The 16,318-nt window shown below is 44.0% G+C and overlaps 1 protein-coding gene across 4 annotated transcripts in view; it reads left to right on the top strand.

The window, feature by feature from the left end:
* The window catches only part of KCNH7 (potassium voltage-gated channel subfamily H member 7), a 1,410,086-nt gene that overhangs the window by 902,675 nt on the left and 491,093 nt on the right, over positions 1–16,318 (top strand). For all 4 annotated transcript variants that reach the window (XM_085645418.1, XM_085645417.1, XM_085645419.1 and 1 more), the window contains exon 5: positions 7,818–8,246. In XM_085645418.1, the coding sequence (XP_085501544.1) occupies positions 7,818–8,246 (429 nt within the window). The remainder of the gene's footprint in view (positions 1–7,817; positions 8,247–16,318) is intronic.

Raw genomic sequence — 16,318 nt, forward strand, 5'->3', positions numbered from 1 at the left:
GATATTAGTTATTTCTGATCTACTTAGCCTATCATCTGGCTCTAGAGATAGGTTAACAGCAGGAGTGTTATTTGATGGAACCAAGGCCTTTGGGAATTGCTCGTTTAATTTGTCAGTGTTTTTCTGGATCATTTGCTCTAATAGCCCTAGTTGGTTGGACACGTTCTTTATCCTTTCTGTTAGTGGAAGAAGGAGTGATTTAAGAACTTTCTCGATTTGGGACATCATATTGTTTGATAGAAGATCAAATTTACAGTGATCTGGCTCCGTAGCTTGCTCTACTGGCTGCTTAGCTATTGGGATACAAGTTTTTGCGATGTTTCCCAACGCAGTGTGTTTTGCGATACCCAAATGGTTCGTTTTGTTAAGATTTTTCCCTCCTTTTTTTCTTTTTTTAGAAGGGGGGGGGGCTATGATGTTACTTCTCCCTCTCAACTTTTGCGGGCTGACAGCATTAGAATTGGATATGGCTCCAGGAACAGATGTGGTCGGAGGTGTAAAGCCCCTAGGATGACTAATAGGGAGGGTAGGATCAGACAAAGTTGGGTGTGAGTGAGAAGGTGACGTTGGATTGTCAGCATGAATGGTCAGAGAAGATGTAGAAGCAAGGGGGCTGACCGGTAAACAAGAGATAGGTGGGGCCGGTGACGGTGAAACAACCAGCTGGATAGAGCCAAGAGAAGATCTTTTAGATTGTAAGATTTCGGCCGATAGACGTCGCTCTGCCATAGCTATCTCCTTTTCCAGGACAGAGGTAGCTCTTGTAATAAAATTGTCTAGCGTGCCTCTAACTGAGCCTCCCAACATGGATAATTTACGTGATGGAGTACAGGTAGCCATGGTGGGAGACGCACAAATGGCCCAAACCAGTGATTACACACGGCAAAATTATACCACCAATATAAATGACATACGTAGCTTTTATATCAGGTGGCATGCAGACAACAACTACGTTAGATGATATGTGTGTGCCCCTTTAACATGCGCTTGTATGCAGGTAGTACCTCAAAGAATGGAGTAATGGCAAACAGATCTTAGAGAGTGGGCCCAGCCTAGCCTCCTCCTGCCTCTGACGGCCTCAGACGACCCGCCCTTTGCCCGGGCTTAGCCCCGGGCACTCCCGCGCTGCGGGATAACAAGAACTAAAATAGGATGCGTGGGGGGCGTGTCTTCCAGGGAGAGCTGCCCAGGTGTAAGCAATTGGGCGCTCAGGGGCTCCAGGACAATGGAGTCCCCTGCTGCTCGCAGCCCTGTCAGCTGACGCACACCCGGCTCTATTCAGTCCTGCTCCAAACCTGATGGACGCTGCGGGACCCGCGCAGCGGGTCCGGCGAGGTGCTCGCGTCGGTGGGGCAAGGTGAGTCCTGGTGCAGTTCCGCGTTGGTTCAAGATCAAAAGGTGAGTGCCGAAGGCTCCAAGTGGAAGGGCAGATTTAGCTTGCAGATCAGCTGGGGGCGTGTCTTCCAGGGAGAGCTGCCCAGGTGTAAGCAATTGGGTGCGCAGGGGCTCCTGGGCAATGGAGTCCCCTGCTGCTCGCAGCCCTGTCAGCTGACGCACACCTGGCTCTATTCAGTCCTGCTCCAAACCTGATGGACGCTGCGGGACCCGCGCAGCGGGTCCGGCGAGGTGCTCGCGTCGGTGGGGCAAGGAGAGTCCTGGTGCAGTTCCGCGTTGGTTCAAGATCAAAAGGTGAGTCCCAAAGGCTCCAAGTGGAAGGGCAGATTTAGCTTGCAGATCAGCTGGGGGCGTGTCTTCCAGGGAGAGCTGCCCAGGTGTAAGCAATTGGGTGCGCAGGGGCTCCTGGGCAATGGAGTCCCCTGCTGCTCGCAGCCCTGTCAGCTGACGCACACCCGGCTCTATTCAGTCCTGCTCCAAACCTGATGGACGCTGCGGGACCCGCGCAGCGGGTCCGGCGAGGTGCTCGCGTCGGTGGGGCAAGGAGAGTCCTGGTGCAGTTCCGCGTTGGTTCAAGATCAAAAGGTGAGTCCCAAAGGCTCCAAGTGGAAGGGCAGATTTAGCTTGCAGATCAGCTGGGGGCGTGTCTTCCAGGGAGAGCTGCCCAGGTGTAAGCAATTGGGCGCGCAGGGGCTCCTGGGCAATGGAGTCCCCTGCTGCTCGCAGCCCTGTCAGCTGACGCACACCCGGCTCTATTCAGTCCTGCTCCAAACCTGATGGACGCTGCGGGACCCGCGCAGCGGGTCCGGCGAGGTGCTCGCGTCGGTGGGGCAAGGAGAGTCCTGGTGCAGTTCCGCGTTGGTTCAAGATCAAAAGGTGAGTCCCATTAATATTGCAGTAAACTTGTTGTGAGGATTTGTTGTATTATATGATATTTGTGTGAGACCTTATCATGGAATGCACTCACAAAAACTTGGGTCCAGTCAGGCTCGTTTATAACACCTTTGCTCAACCCTGAGTAGCTGTGGCTTCAAACCGCAAGGACTTGGCAAAGGAACTTAGTGTAAAGCATTCATCAGCCCCAAACAACGGAATAGGAACATCACACAACAAGAAAGAGACACAACAACAATTTATCAAAATAAAGCATATTTTTAATGTATTTTAAAGTCCATGATCATCAAACTTCACAGGGAGGGTCTGGAGATATTCATTTTTGAAGCTTTTTATGACTTTTAATTCAACCACAAACATGCATTGGTCTGTGAAAAGTTTGTAAACTTTAGAAAAGTTTTGAAAGAGTTTTCTCAGCAACTCTGGTCCAGGTTGGGTGATCAGATCTGACAGGGCAGAGGACTAGGAGGCCAGTGAGTTTACTTTGGACAGTTACCTGACCACCAGAACCTTTTCCAGTCCATTTTCAGCCTTTAGGTTATTGCCACCATAGACATCAATGTAGTGGTCCTGATGCTGGGATGTAGGAGGAAAAGATGCTCAAAGATGCTCCTGGTGCCGTGCGGTCGAGTACTTGGTCCACAAGTGAGGTGGGACAATTTGGCCACAGAACTCAGGCTCCCACTACGTCCTCCTTGCTACAGTAAAAGGCCAGCTGCGGCTGGGCTACAGATCCCAATACAGCGCTCAGAGCAAAAGTCCTTGGTGGATAGTGTCCCTCTTGGTGGGCAAATCTGGTTTCTGGCAGAATTCCTGGGTCCAGTGGGCTCAGGTGCAATGGTTGACTGTCGGAGATTGGTCACTTTGGGTGATCATCAGCAGGTAACAGTAAAATATCTACAATGGCTACCAACTTGACAGTTTGGGCTTGTTTAGCTTTTTGTTTAGCTTTTTTGTCCCTGGAGCTGGTTCCAGGGCATCAGTAAAATGATCCTTGGAGTCACTGCTTCGATCTGGGGTCAGGAATCAACTTTTCCCCCAGCCAGGAGCCACAGGCACAATCCAAACTTTACTAGCCTAAAGTGCAGTCCTTCCAATGATGCAGCCTCTCTTCGTGCAGCTTCAAAAGTAGTAGCAGTCCTTCTTTGGTCCTCTCTCCAAATTCAATATGCACTGAGGACCAGGGTGCCAAGGGGGCCCGTTTTATCCCAGGAAAGTGCCCGAGGGGCAACGGGGTCACCAGCCAATGGGCTAGCAGGTCCCGCCCTCTTTGCTGACAAAGTTCCGGTAATGTGTGGCATTTGAAAATCCCAGTGTGCAATATTCTTGCCACTCTCAAGATGTCGGGAACTTCTCTCAACTGTGAGGAGCTTTGTAGCCCTCCCCAGAGATGTGGCTACCTAAGGGCTACACGCCCATGTGAAAACGTGTTTGGGGACCGGTTTTCCCTCTCTGTCCCTGTCTCCAACTTGTTTGCATGAACAAAAGGCAGCCTGCTCTGGAGTGTTATCTACCGAGGCCCCTCAAAGGCTGGGGTCTGGTTAGCAGTCCTCAGTGCACACTCGGAGTCCAAAAACCAGCAGCTAGTAGTCCAAATGGGGGCAAAAAGCAGGGGAGAGGGGACTTGCAAAAAAGCCTGTTTCCTTACGCTTGTGATTACCACTACTTTCCAGGCATCCTGCTGAGAATGTAAGTAAATTTCCAAAGAACATAGGGGCATATTTACAAGCAGGCGTCAAAAAATTATTGCCGCTTTTGCAGCCGTTTTCAGACGAAAAGCGGCGATAATTTTATCGCCTAATTAGCAAGGCCACGCTAACGCGTGAGACCTTGCTTTAGCGTGGGGATTCTTTATGCCCAGCTTTGCATCTCTAATGAGATGCAAAGTGGGCATTCCTGACCTAACATGACAGGAGAAATGTCGCTAAGCGACATTTCTCCTGTCAACAAGCCCCACGTTATGAAGCATAGCGTCAGGAAAAGTAGCGATAACCCCTGTTATCGCTACTTTCATTACGCCTGCTTCAGGACTGACTTAGCCATGATATCCTATGGAGGGTGGATATCATGGCTAAGTTTGTGAGTCCCTATCAGCAAGCTAACGCCACATTGCGTGAGATTATCGCTGGGTTTCCAGCGATAATCTCACGTTAGGCAGTTAGCGAGAGGATTTTTATCACTGAGGAGATAAGCGTTCCTAATAGCACGCTATCTCAGCGATAAAAATCCACGTTACCCGGCGATAATTATCCTCACGCTAAGAGCGTTGAGCGATAATTATCGCCGGGTGTTGCTGATATGCCCCATAAATCTGCCTTCATCTATAATAGTTTATGCGCAAGTGCAGGTTTATAATTATTTTATTCTGACAAGGGCACTTGGAAGAAATTATTCATTACTAAACCAGAAAAGAGAAAGTCACACCAACTCACAGCAAAATCTTTGTTTATTGGGACCATAGAGTTTTTGTGCTAAGTATACATCCTGTAAGTAGCCTATATTTATGGGTGTTCACCGCTATGCAGTGTCTGTGCGTAGCGTTCATGACATGGTGACTGAAAGAATTAAAAAATAAGTGAAACTAATGATAAAACATACTATTTTATTTCAAAAACACATGGGAGTGTTTAACATCCAAGTTGCTGTACCACAGCAGACATGGATATAAGATAACGAAGTGAATTTGCTACTGGGAGCTTTTACACTCCCTTACATTTAACAGTGTCAAAGGGCTTTCTCTAACAAATCTTCAATCACTTGCTGAAAGACCATGACCTATTGCTTATTACAAATGATCATTCCGGGAACATATGTCCCTCTATTGAGCTTGCATTAATATGTACCACTTTTGAAAAAATGCCCAATAATGTCCCAAAAATCAAATGTTTGGGATGGAAATTTTGAAAGATGCGATTATTTCAATGTAATACTAACATAATACGAATTGCCTTTGGTACGGGGTTGTCACTTAGAGTTTGCTGGGCAGCAATCACTTCGTCTATATTCTTGCTCAGAAACTCAGGGACTCCTTTGTGTAACTCCTGTCATTTAAACAATATAACAAATGATTTCTGAAATATATTTCTGTCTTTAAGTTTTTCTACATTTAATCTGTTTTTGAATGGTATCAATGACAGTTTGTTAGCAAACTACAGACTGGGCTTTTCAGTCAAATACATTTTTTTCAAAATGTGCTATTCCCGTCATTTAGGTCAAAGGATTTTTAAAAATAATTTCCTGTGGTGGTTAAAAGGAACGCAAAGGGCCTTATTTATGAGGCCTTGCGACTGTTTTGCGCTTCCGTTGCGTCACTTTTTGTGACGCATCGGCGGCGTAAAACATGCCTCTTGTTGCGCCCTATTTACAAAGTGACGCATCTAAGCAGATGCATCACTTCATAAACCCCTGCACTACATTATACCTGCGTCAGGTATAATGTATGCAGGGTGGGTGTTCCCATGTAAGTAAGCCTCGTAGAAGTGACGCAGAGAAATCTACGAGATTTCACTGCGCCACTTCTAGGGTGCAAATGCGTCAATATCTTACACCTGCCTCACTGCAGGTGTAAGACTGACGTAGGCCCTTTCACATGGGGCTTGCCCCATGTGAAAGGACACATTGCTGGTGTTGCGTCATTTTTGTGACACACTCCATCAATGCGTTACTTTTGCGCCTGCAGATACGTCAGAAATACTGACGTATCTGTAACTCCTTGTGACATGATGTGTCATACAGTAAATATGACGCATCCATCATGACGCAAAGAGGGTGCACTGAGAAGTGACGCATCACTGCTTTCACGCAGCGATGCGTCACTTCTCATAAATGAGGCCCAAAGTTTCTTGCAAAGCTCTCAGGGGCTTATTTATGAGCCCTTGCGCCACTTTTGCGCTGCCGGTGCGTCACTTTTTGTGACGCACCAGCGGCGTCAAAAATGCACCATGTTGCTTTTAGATAGATGCGTCACTTTGTAAACCTCAGCGCCACATTATACCTGCGGCAGGTACAGTGTATGCAGGGTGGGCATTCTGACGCAAGTCAGCCTCGTAGAAGTGACGCAGTGAAATCTATGAGATTTCACTGCGCCACTTCTAGGACGCAAATGTATCAATATCTTACGCCTGCCTCACAGCAGGCATAAGACTGACGCAGGCACATTGAAATGGGACTTGCCCATGTTAAATGACCCATTGCTGAAGTTGCGTCACTTTTGTGACACACTCCAGCAATGCCTCATTTTTGCGCCTACAGATACGTCAGAAATACTGATGTATCTGTAACTCTTTGTGACATGATGCATCATATTGTAAATCTAACGCATCCCGCATGTCGCAAGGAGGGCACAATGAAAAGTGACGCATCGCTGTTTTCACGCAGCTATGCGTCACTTTTCAGAAATGAGTCCCTCAGTATTTTGGTTAAAAAATACAACTGTACTTGTTACAGAAACATTCACCAAAAAGTCATAATATTGCATGGAACTTTAAAACAAAATATCACGCCTACGAAAAACGTAAATTGACAGTTTTCTGATTTAGGCCCTCACTCAGAGTTTGCGGGATATTTCTAATCGCTGGCCAAATGGGAGATAGGGTAAACACCGTAACTCTACGAATTTCAACCTGATAGATTTCAGCAGGTCAAATGTGCCGAAATGTAAAAAGGGGAATTCTCAGAAAAATGGCAAAACATGAGATATTCGTTGATTTTAATGCCAATGTTGCATTTGATGTCCATTGCAAGGTTGAAACTCGGTTTAAAATGTGTTTACTGCTTTACTAGGGGGCATATCAGCAACAACCGGCGATAATTGTTGCTAAGCGCACTTAGCGCTAGGGTAATTATCGCTGGCTAGCGTGGATTTTTATCGCTGAGATAGTGTGCTATTAGTAACTCTTATCTCAAAAGCGAGAAAAATCCTAGTGCTAACTGCCAAACGTAAGACTATCGCTGGGAACCCAGCGATAATCCCACGAAGTTTGGCGATAGCTTGCTGATAGTGCCTCACATATTTAGTCATGATATCCACCTTCCATAGGATATCATGGCTAAGTCAGTTTCAAAGCAGGGGTAAGGAAAGTAGCGATAACAGAGGTTATCGCTACTTTTCTTGTCGCTATGCTGCTTTGCGTGAGGCTTGATAATAGGAGAAATGTCGCTTAGCAACATTTCTCCCGTTATCCTGGGGAGGAACGCCCACTTTGCATCTCATTAGAGATGCAAAGATGGGCTCAAGGAATTCAGGCGCTAAGGCAAGGTTTCACGCGATAGCATGACCTTGCTAATATGGCGATAAAATTATCGCCGCTTTTTGGCCGAAAACGGCCGCAAAAGTGCAGATAATTTTATATCGCTGCCTTGTAGGTATGCCCCTTGGTGAGTTAAATGCAACTCACCCTTATTCCCTACGCTTTATAATCCTGTACTCAGTGAATAGTGGTGTGTTTGATTCATGTTAAAATCGATTGTTTGTCATCTGTTCAGACAGGATGGCTGAATCTAACCTTGAAATGCCCTTCTCTTCACAGGCACGTTTTTTGGCTTCCGGCTGCCTGCACTGAGACTGTTGACCTACCGGAAGCAATCCTTACCCCAGGAGGACCCCGACGCCGTGGTGATCCACTCTTCTAAGCTCAGCGAGGATTCCGTTGCCCTGAAGTCTTTCAAATCCCCTGCAAAGGAAAGTGTTAGCCCTTCGGAAGCAGAGGACACAAAGGCCCTGATTGAGCCTGGCCTATGTAACCCTTTAGTTCATATATCCGGACCTTTGGACCATTCGTCGCCCAAACGGCAATGGGACCAGCTTTACCCGGACAGGCTTCAAACGGGTCCGCACTTGACTCATTCCAAGTCTAAGGAAAGCATCTGTAGCATAAGGAGAGCGTCATCAGTGCACGACATGGAAGGGTTTAGCATCCATCCGAACAACATATTCAGAGACCGCCATGCAAGCGAAGGTACGGCCCAAACTGATTTAGCTCCATTATTAGCTTCAAATTAGCAGCAATAATGCAAACACAATTCAACCTTAACATTTAGGACTAAACAATGCATACATGTGTCCTAAAATTCTGATGAAATGATAGTTTTTTTTTACTGCATATCAGATAATTCGATAGATCGAAATATGTGTTTTGAAGAAATACAAAAGAAAGGGCTTCATAGGATTAAAATGACACCACCTGGATTCTAACCATTTAATTCACTCCTATCATCTTTCCTGTTTTTGCTAACAGAAAACTAAATAGATTTTTCAAAGTTAATTGTGAATGATATCGTCAAAATAGGACAGAATTGGTAATTGCTTCTGAGAAGACCTAAGAACGTTTTTACCTTTAGCTCACAGGTTCAAAAGCTACCCCAGGTCACAAGTGAGGCAATTGTAATACCTTCTGATTGGCTGTTTTGTGACTTGACTGTATAGCTAATGAGATTGTTCTGTTTAGAGCAGCTCTAATAGGTAGATGAGCACTTCAAAGTAATAAACAATGGGACTGATTCACAAAAGTATGTTTGATTATGGAAACTAGTACTACAGGAGTACTCTTTTACATACTCTTACATGCCTCGGTGAATTGGCCTCAAAATGTTTAACTCTCTATTTGTAAAAGTGCACAGACATCAAAGTCCTTTTTATATGTATTAAGTGTACATGAATATTCCCAGAAAATGTGCATTTGATTCCTATTTTAGATGTTTTGGAGAAAATCACAAAGGCATCAAAAAGTATGTAAAAGAAGTACTGTTTTAGATTTTAGTCCAAAATGCTTCTGTGAATTGGCCTCAGTATAATGTTGGGCCAATGGACAAGTAACACGAGTGACCCTCTTGTCCAATAATCATTATTTGCTATGGGCAAAGCATAGTAAAATAGTACATGGTCAATCTTAAATTCAAATCTGTATTCTCACAGTGATGCTCAGTTTGCCCCTCCGCCTCCACCGATCCAAAGTGGTTCATCTTCTATCGGCCCACCCCACAATATACTGTGCAAATTGACTGACTGACTGAAACATTTATAAAGCACACTTATGCCGTGGCGTCTTGGCGCTGATTGTACTCTGCCCACTAGTTTTTACAGTCCAACATGCTTCAATACCCCAATGCCACACCTCCTTTCTTTCTTCTTCGCAATATCAGTTTTTACCATTGGTAATCCTTTTATCCTTTTCAAAAGGATGAAAGATTGAGCAAGCTTTTCTTTTTAGAGTTGGCTTATCCTTGTCTCTCGAAACCTTCTTTGCCCTCTTTGCACTTTTCCTAATGAGTAGTACGTTTTAGTGCTAATTCACAAAACTGTGTAAGAGTACACAAAACTTTCTCCTTCAATACTACTTTCTGTACTCAAAATTGCTTTTGTGAATCAGCCCCTATGCTTTTTTAGTGTTATGTAAGCCTTAACTTCGAATTGAAGCGAATGGCATGTTCCATACACCAATAAAGATATCCATGTAGATGTAACTAAAGATAATAGAATCCTCATCAAATAAATGACTGAGATTTAAAAAAGTATTTCTCCAACCAAGCTATGTTTGAGAGCAGTTACGATGAGTGTGCATGATTGTAAATATGACCTTGCATTTTTATGGTTGTTTTCCACTTTGTTATCATAGTTAGCGATAATAACCAGGGCTTCCATACATTAGCCAACTATAATAAATGGAAACATTCTCAAAATATTAAAAAGAATGGTGGTGCAAAATGCAAGTGGCAGTTTTAGAGAATGATCAGGACTCCAAAGAACAAGCTTTGGCAAAGTTGGAAAAGCTTGACTGCACCAAATTTGTGAATATTGTCTTAAACCTGCTAGTTTCTCAAGTTGGTGAAGTTTTTTTTTTATATCTTTACAAATTTAGAAAAATGTCTGCTTTCCTGGCTAAAAAGATTTGCGAAGTTTACTTTTCGGAGTTAGAAATTATAGCCCCAAACAAATACTGGTAAAATCCCATAAAAACGATTTTGATGGTAGTTTGGAATGCAGGCTACGTTTTACAAAGGCGACCCACTTAGCAACTTTTTGAAATTACTGAGTTGTCATCTTCTGAAACTTTCCGAGTAAAACTTTTACAATGCTCCAAATGAGGAATATGCAGTTCTGCCCCAGTGGCTTAAAGCTTCAAGGAGAAGACACAGTGCCGGCAGGGCTCTTCTCAGAAAGTTGCGGACTCTCAAAGGATTCCTTCTCTTGTGTAAGAGTGTATGTACTGCAGCCTCTCTCAGAAGTGAGGAAAACACATTATTTTTAATCTCGGCATAACAATGCTGTAGAAAAGATGGATTTGCGGTGGAGATGTCTTTTCAGAAGGGGAGGAGGTTGGCATAAGCATTAGCCCTATCTCTTTATTCTTGTGTATTTATCGTATTCCAGCTCCTTCACCCTGTACAAAGAAAGGAGAAACATTTCAGGCTTGATGTATTAAAAGTTTTTCTGCACGTAGTCAGCACTGTGCAATGGAAAAGCTTTGAGCTTATTAAAATCCAGAGATGCAGTTCATTGCTAGTCTGAATTCATATAGCGACTCACTCTGCACACTCAGGGCCAGCCTCGGTCGGAAGTAGGAGTAACTGCAGGGCGGTGACGTGGGGAGGGGGAGGGGCAGGGTGGGGGGTAGTAAACTATGGATTACGGAGGTTTACTGGTAAGTTAACATATAAATTAATAAAACAAATTTCTTTGCGTGCACTGCATCGCATTTGGGGATGCAGTGCACGCAACGAAATTCGTTTATTAATTTATATGTTAACTTACCTGTAAACCTCCGTAATCCATAGTTTACTATCCCCCACTCTGCCCCTCCCCCTCCCCACGTCACCGCCCTGCAGTTACTCCTACTACCGACCGCGGCTGCTCAGGGCCCGAATCGCAAAAGTAAACTCAGACGAAAGTGTAACTTTACAACCTTCGGTATTCTCAAAGGGCATTTACGAGTAGTAAAGTTAGACTTTTGTCTCAGTTGAACTTAAGTTTTGATCGTAAGTTTAACTGAGACCAACACTGAGACAAAAGTCTATCTTTACTATTTGTAAATGCCCTTTGTGAATGCCGTAAGTCATAAAGTTAGCCTTTTATTTCAGTTTACCTTTGTGAATCAGGTCCATTGTGGAGCAGATTCACTATATGGCGCACGTCTGCTCTTTCCTAGAGCTGGTGCAGTGTGTGCTGCCTAGCACCAACGCAGACACCCTTGGCTCATGGTACAAGGGTGCCTGTCTTACAGGTGGGATTGTTTTTAAGCAGGAAGGTAAGAATACCTTCCTGAACACAAACAATCCTAAGCGGCGATTTCCTCTTTGTATGCGTGATGCAAAATGTATCACACATAGAAAGAGTAAGAAGGAGCAATAAAGATCTTTCTTCTCATTATGCCTGCTTGAAGTAGGTGTAGGCTTTTGTCTTTGTGTGGCTTCTTAAATCCCATTTTAGGACTTGCGTTGCCTTGCGACGACTTCGTTCACTTAAGTTCAAATTCTGATTTAAGTTTATTCAGAATGTTCAATTAATTAAAATGAATACATAAAATACAACCTCGCCCTGTCCCACTCAGTCCCCCCTCAATTTAATCTTAAAAGGCCTCCATGCATAATTTTTATGTATTAGGAGTATTAGTCTTGGTTGACATCTGTTTGCACATTTCCCTTGTCGCACCCAATTCTCCTTAGAGTCCGTGAAAGGGCGGTCACCCAAAACTGTTTTTTTTAATCATTTCTTTCATTGCACCTAACCTACCATCTCTTAAAATTATCACAATAATACAAAACATATCCCAAACCTTATATATCAAAAGACATCAAGCCATATTAGAACATTGGAATGTTAGGAGCTCCATTGAAAACAATGGAGTGCTCCGGGCTTATAATGGCTGGTATAAGCCCGGAGCTCCAACATTCCAATGTTTCTTTGTTCACAGCTCTGGCTGTGAACAAAGGCTTCAGGGAGCCTGAGGGGATTTCAATCCCCTCGCGCTCCCTGAAGGCTTTGTTTTATTTGTAGAATGTTCTAATAGCCTTATAGCCCTTCGTAGCAGGGCTATACCGGCTTTTAAAGTCCCTCTGCTTTGTTAAAGTCCCTCGCCTTCGGCTCTGGCCTTTAACGCTGCAGCGGACCTTTAATAGCCGGTATAGCCCGCAACGGCGGGCTATAAGGCTATATTACAAAACAGTTGGGCATTTCCCTTAACAAAGAATAAAATCGAAAACGACTTTTGATTAATATTGCACAGTTGCCATTATTTCAAATACTGATCCCGAAACAGAAAGTACTTAATATTCCAAGATAAGGGCCTCGTTGTAGGTTTATCCTAATTAATTATTTTCTCTTCTTCCTTTGACTGTGTGTTACGTGGCCATATTTGTTGCCTGTTGCACTGCTTTAATAAATCTTTGAAATGACATGAGAGCTGACACGATTCCCCTTTTAGACAACAGAGAATTGCATCCATGCATGATCTAATATGCAGAGTACGGAACATTGGTTGGAGCCAAAACTGCCTCAGTGTTTTAAGCCTTTTGCAAACCTTTTCTTTCATGAGAGCTACTTCTGCTCAAGGAAAATCATTGTGAGCTACTAACAAATGGTACCATAGGGACCTCATTCACTGACAATAGAACTAGTGACCACCCACAGAAGTCAGGCATGAATATCAGCAAATATGACAGGAAAAGTACTATCAATAGAAACGTCTCCACTTGACTAATGAAATAACAGCCAAAGCAGGATATGCCCTCTGGCACAGTGTTCATAACCACAGCAATGAGTCCCGTTTACCGAGCTTAAACTACCATTCAACTGTTTTGGAAATGCAAGCATGTTGTCATAATCAACATTTCAGTTTCATTAAAAAAACATTTTTCTATCAAATACCCAATACTTTTCCATATAGGGCAAACAAACTCAATCATCAAAATTAAGTTTCTGAAGCAGCTTTGATTTTTAGTAAATATGCATTCCCCAAAACATCACCTTGTCATTTTCATCAAGTACTCACATGTACAAATGCTTGTCGCGGGAAGAATCGCCTTCAAATATCCAGGTTTTGCTATTACCCACCATGGATGCTCACCATAATGCCAGGGGTGCATACAATATGACAATAATGCACACCATTTTCTCAGAGGCACCACAGTGCCAAGGCTTGAGGCCATAATGGCCAGTATACTCCAATACATCAATCATGGCTATTGTTATTTTTGTCACAGGTAGGCAGAATTAGGCCAGTCATACTGACACTATGTCAATGATGGCAGCCAGTATGCACATCTATACCATGAATGCCCAGAATATGTCAAGAATGACAATTATTATGCCAGGTCCACTATTATGCCAGAAATAAGTGGGCATCAACTAGACGTTTGGTAGTCTTTTAAACGAGATATATCTTCCATGGAATGAATAACATTGTTTATCAGGTTGAAACACAATGCGAAACACACAGACGCAGACGGACAGACACATACATGTGCACACATGCTTGCAGAGATCACAATGTTTGCACTGTGATTCACAGATGTGGATATGAGCTCACCCAGCCTCTGCTCTCCTCTGCTCGCAGTTTGATCATGCACCCAACTCAGACGTAGTCTCTCTGGCTTCTGCTGGCCCACACTTACATGACTATGCATTGGCTCTTGATTTGTCTTCTGCTGGCACTCATATTTCCTGGCTCATTGTTCACACATATACTCTGATTAAGTGGAGCCTACAATATATCCCATCTCATTCTCACTTTACTAGATTGAGAATCGATACATAAGTTCATGTTGCAGGCCATCTAGGGCAAAACAGTGTGTGTGTGTATGTCTTGGCAAGAGGCCCTTCCTTTGGTTTTGCTGGCTGCCACTGTAAGGGTCTTAGGGTGAGCAATGCTATTTTCTTTAAGATGCCTAAATATTCCCCATGAATGTACTGGGCTGATCATCTCTTGGAAGAGCTTCTTCAAGGGTGTTGGTGGGCTACCAGTAGCTCCTGAGCTCATCAATGGAGACCCATGCTGTAAAAGATGCATGCAGGGAGAGGTCATTGCAGGAAGACGTGGGTTATCGGGGAAGTGGAGGCAGGAAGAGGTGCAGGCTGAGTGCAGCAGGTGCAGGGAGGGCAGGTAGAGGTCCAGGTGCAGGAGGGAGATGGAAAGATGTGGAGGATGGGAGAAGTGCAGTGTAGAAGAAAAAGGGACAGACAGGGAGAGATACTGGCTGAAGGGGGATGAAGTTAGCAGAAGTGTGGACAGAGAGACAAACAGGCAAAAAGAGGAAGAGTGGAATGTGTGCCCAGAAATGTATGTGAATCACTGGTGGGGGCTGGGAGAAAAGCAGGATGAGAGATTTGCAGACAGAGATAGGGGCCTTTTGGTTGCAGGCTAAGAGAGATGCTGGCAGAAGGAAGCATGTGCCAGAAAATGTACAGATAAGAGTAGGCTTGAGCAGGCAGAAGCATGAGAAGAAAGAGGTGCAGGCTAGGTGGAGGCTGGGAGAGCTGCAAATAGAGGTATGGGCGTGTAGTTGTCCAGGAAAGGAGAAGTATAGAAAGGGAGAGGTAGGGTTAGGGAAAGGTAAGGGGAAGAAGAGGTACGTGTTGGGAGGGAACCGCCGGAGAGATGTGCAGGCTGGAAATGGTGCGGACAGGGAGAGGTGCAGACAGATAGGTGTGGTATGGTTGCAGACAGACAGATGTGCTGTCAGACAGAGGTGCAGATAGTAATAGGCGAGTGTTGGGTGCAGAATGACGAAGGTGTGGGCTCGGTGAGGAAGGTGTAGACACTGGTACAGGTAAGGATGTGTACAGTCAAGGAAAGTTGCGAGCAGGGAAACGTACAACCAGAGAGAGGTGTAGACCAAAGGACATAAAGTGAACTGGGAAAACTTTGACATACTCAAAAAGGAAACAACAATAATGTGGGCATACCCCATTATCAAAACACAGTTTGTATCTACCTTTTAAATACAATATTCACAAATGATTTTAGTTCGTACATTTCTGTTTATGCTGCCATATTGCAACATTTATTTTATTAGCTTCCCACAGTATATACAAAACATTGTTGGAGGAAAGGTAGGCCATGACTAGTATTGATAGCTTTAAAGTTTAAAACACGTTAAACATCTCCTGTGAGACAAGAAGAAAGATTGTGACAGAATCGGATCAGCAGAATGAATTGCATTGTTCTTGTAACATCTTACTGGGACCTAGGTATAAGCGCTCTGTATGTAAGCTGTAAATCTAATAGGAAGTTGTCACAACGACAAAGTAAAGCAAATCAAACAGCAAGGGAGGAGGAGTTTGCCCTGAGCAGTAGCTCTCAAAAGCTATATATAGGTCATGTCCCATCAGCAATCTCACAAAATGACTACTTCAGTTCCATCACCAAAACACAATCAGAACACAAATGGGAATGTGACTACCTTTAATATCGCAAAGTCTTGATAGGCAGACTATCCAAGCAATCACAAAGTAGCAAAAACATATGAAAGCCAATGACCGAAGAGGGCTGACCCAAAGCCTGCTCTCTCTCTCTGTACATAAATAGACATATTTTTTAATAATGACTTTCCTGAGGTCCCCCAGGCATCTAAAATTAAAATGACCCTCTTGCGTTAATCTGGGGCTATATCATGATGGGCCAAATGGCTGGTGTTTTGGCGTGGGGGGTTTCTAAATTTCAAACAAAAAAACTTGTCCGAGTTACAGAACAAATCGGAAAAAGAGAAAACAATTCCTGGTCATTGCTTCCGACTGGTTCTGTTTAAGCTTCATGCGTTAACTCAGAGAAATTCCGAGTTTTGTGGAGGAAAAAAACGCAGGCTCCTCCCATCATGACACGACCCCTGATCTTTAACATATGTAATCAAACTCGCTATGTGCTCGTCAGAAAAATATGAGAACAAACGAAATTCTGTCTGTCTTCTGACTGTTTTTGACTTTTGAGCGCAGTATTACCATTTAATACAATTATTCTGGAAAAAGGAACACATTAATTTGCCACTGACAGGTTTTACTGGCTGTGCTGGCCACTATATTACAATGATCATGCACAAA

The sequence above is a fragment of the Triturus cristatus genome, chromosome 3_1, assembly GCF_964204655.1.
Source record: "Triturus cristatus chromosome 3_1, aTriCri1.1, whole genome shotgun sequence".
Taxonomy (NCBI): Eukaryota; Metazoa; Chordata; class Amphibia; order Caudata; family Salamandridae; genus Triturus; species Triturus cristatus.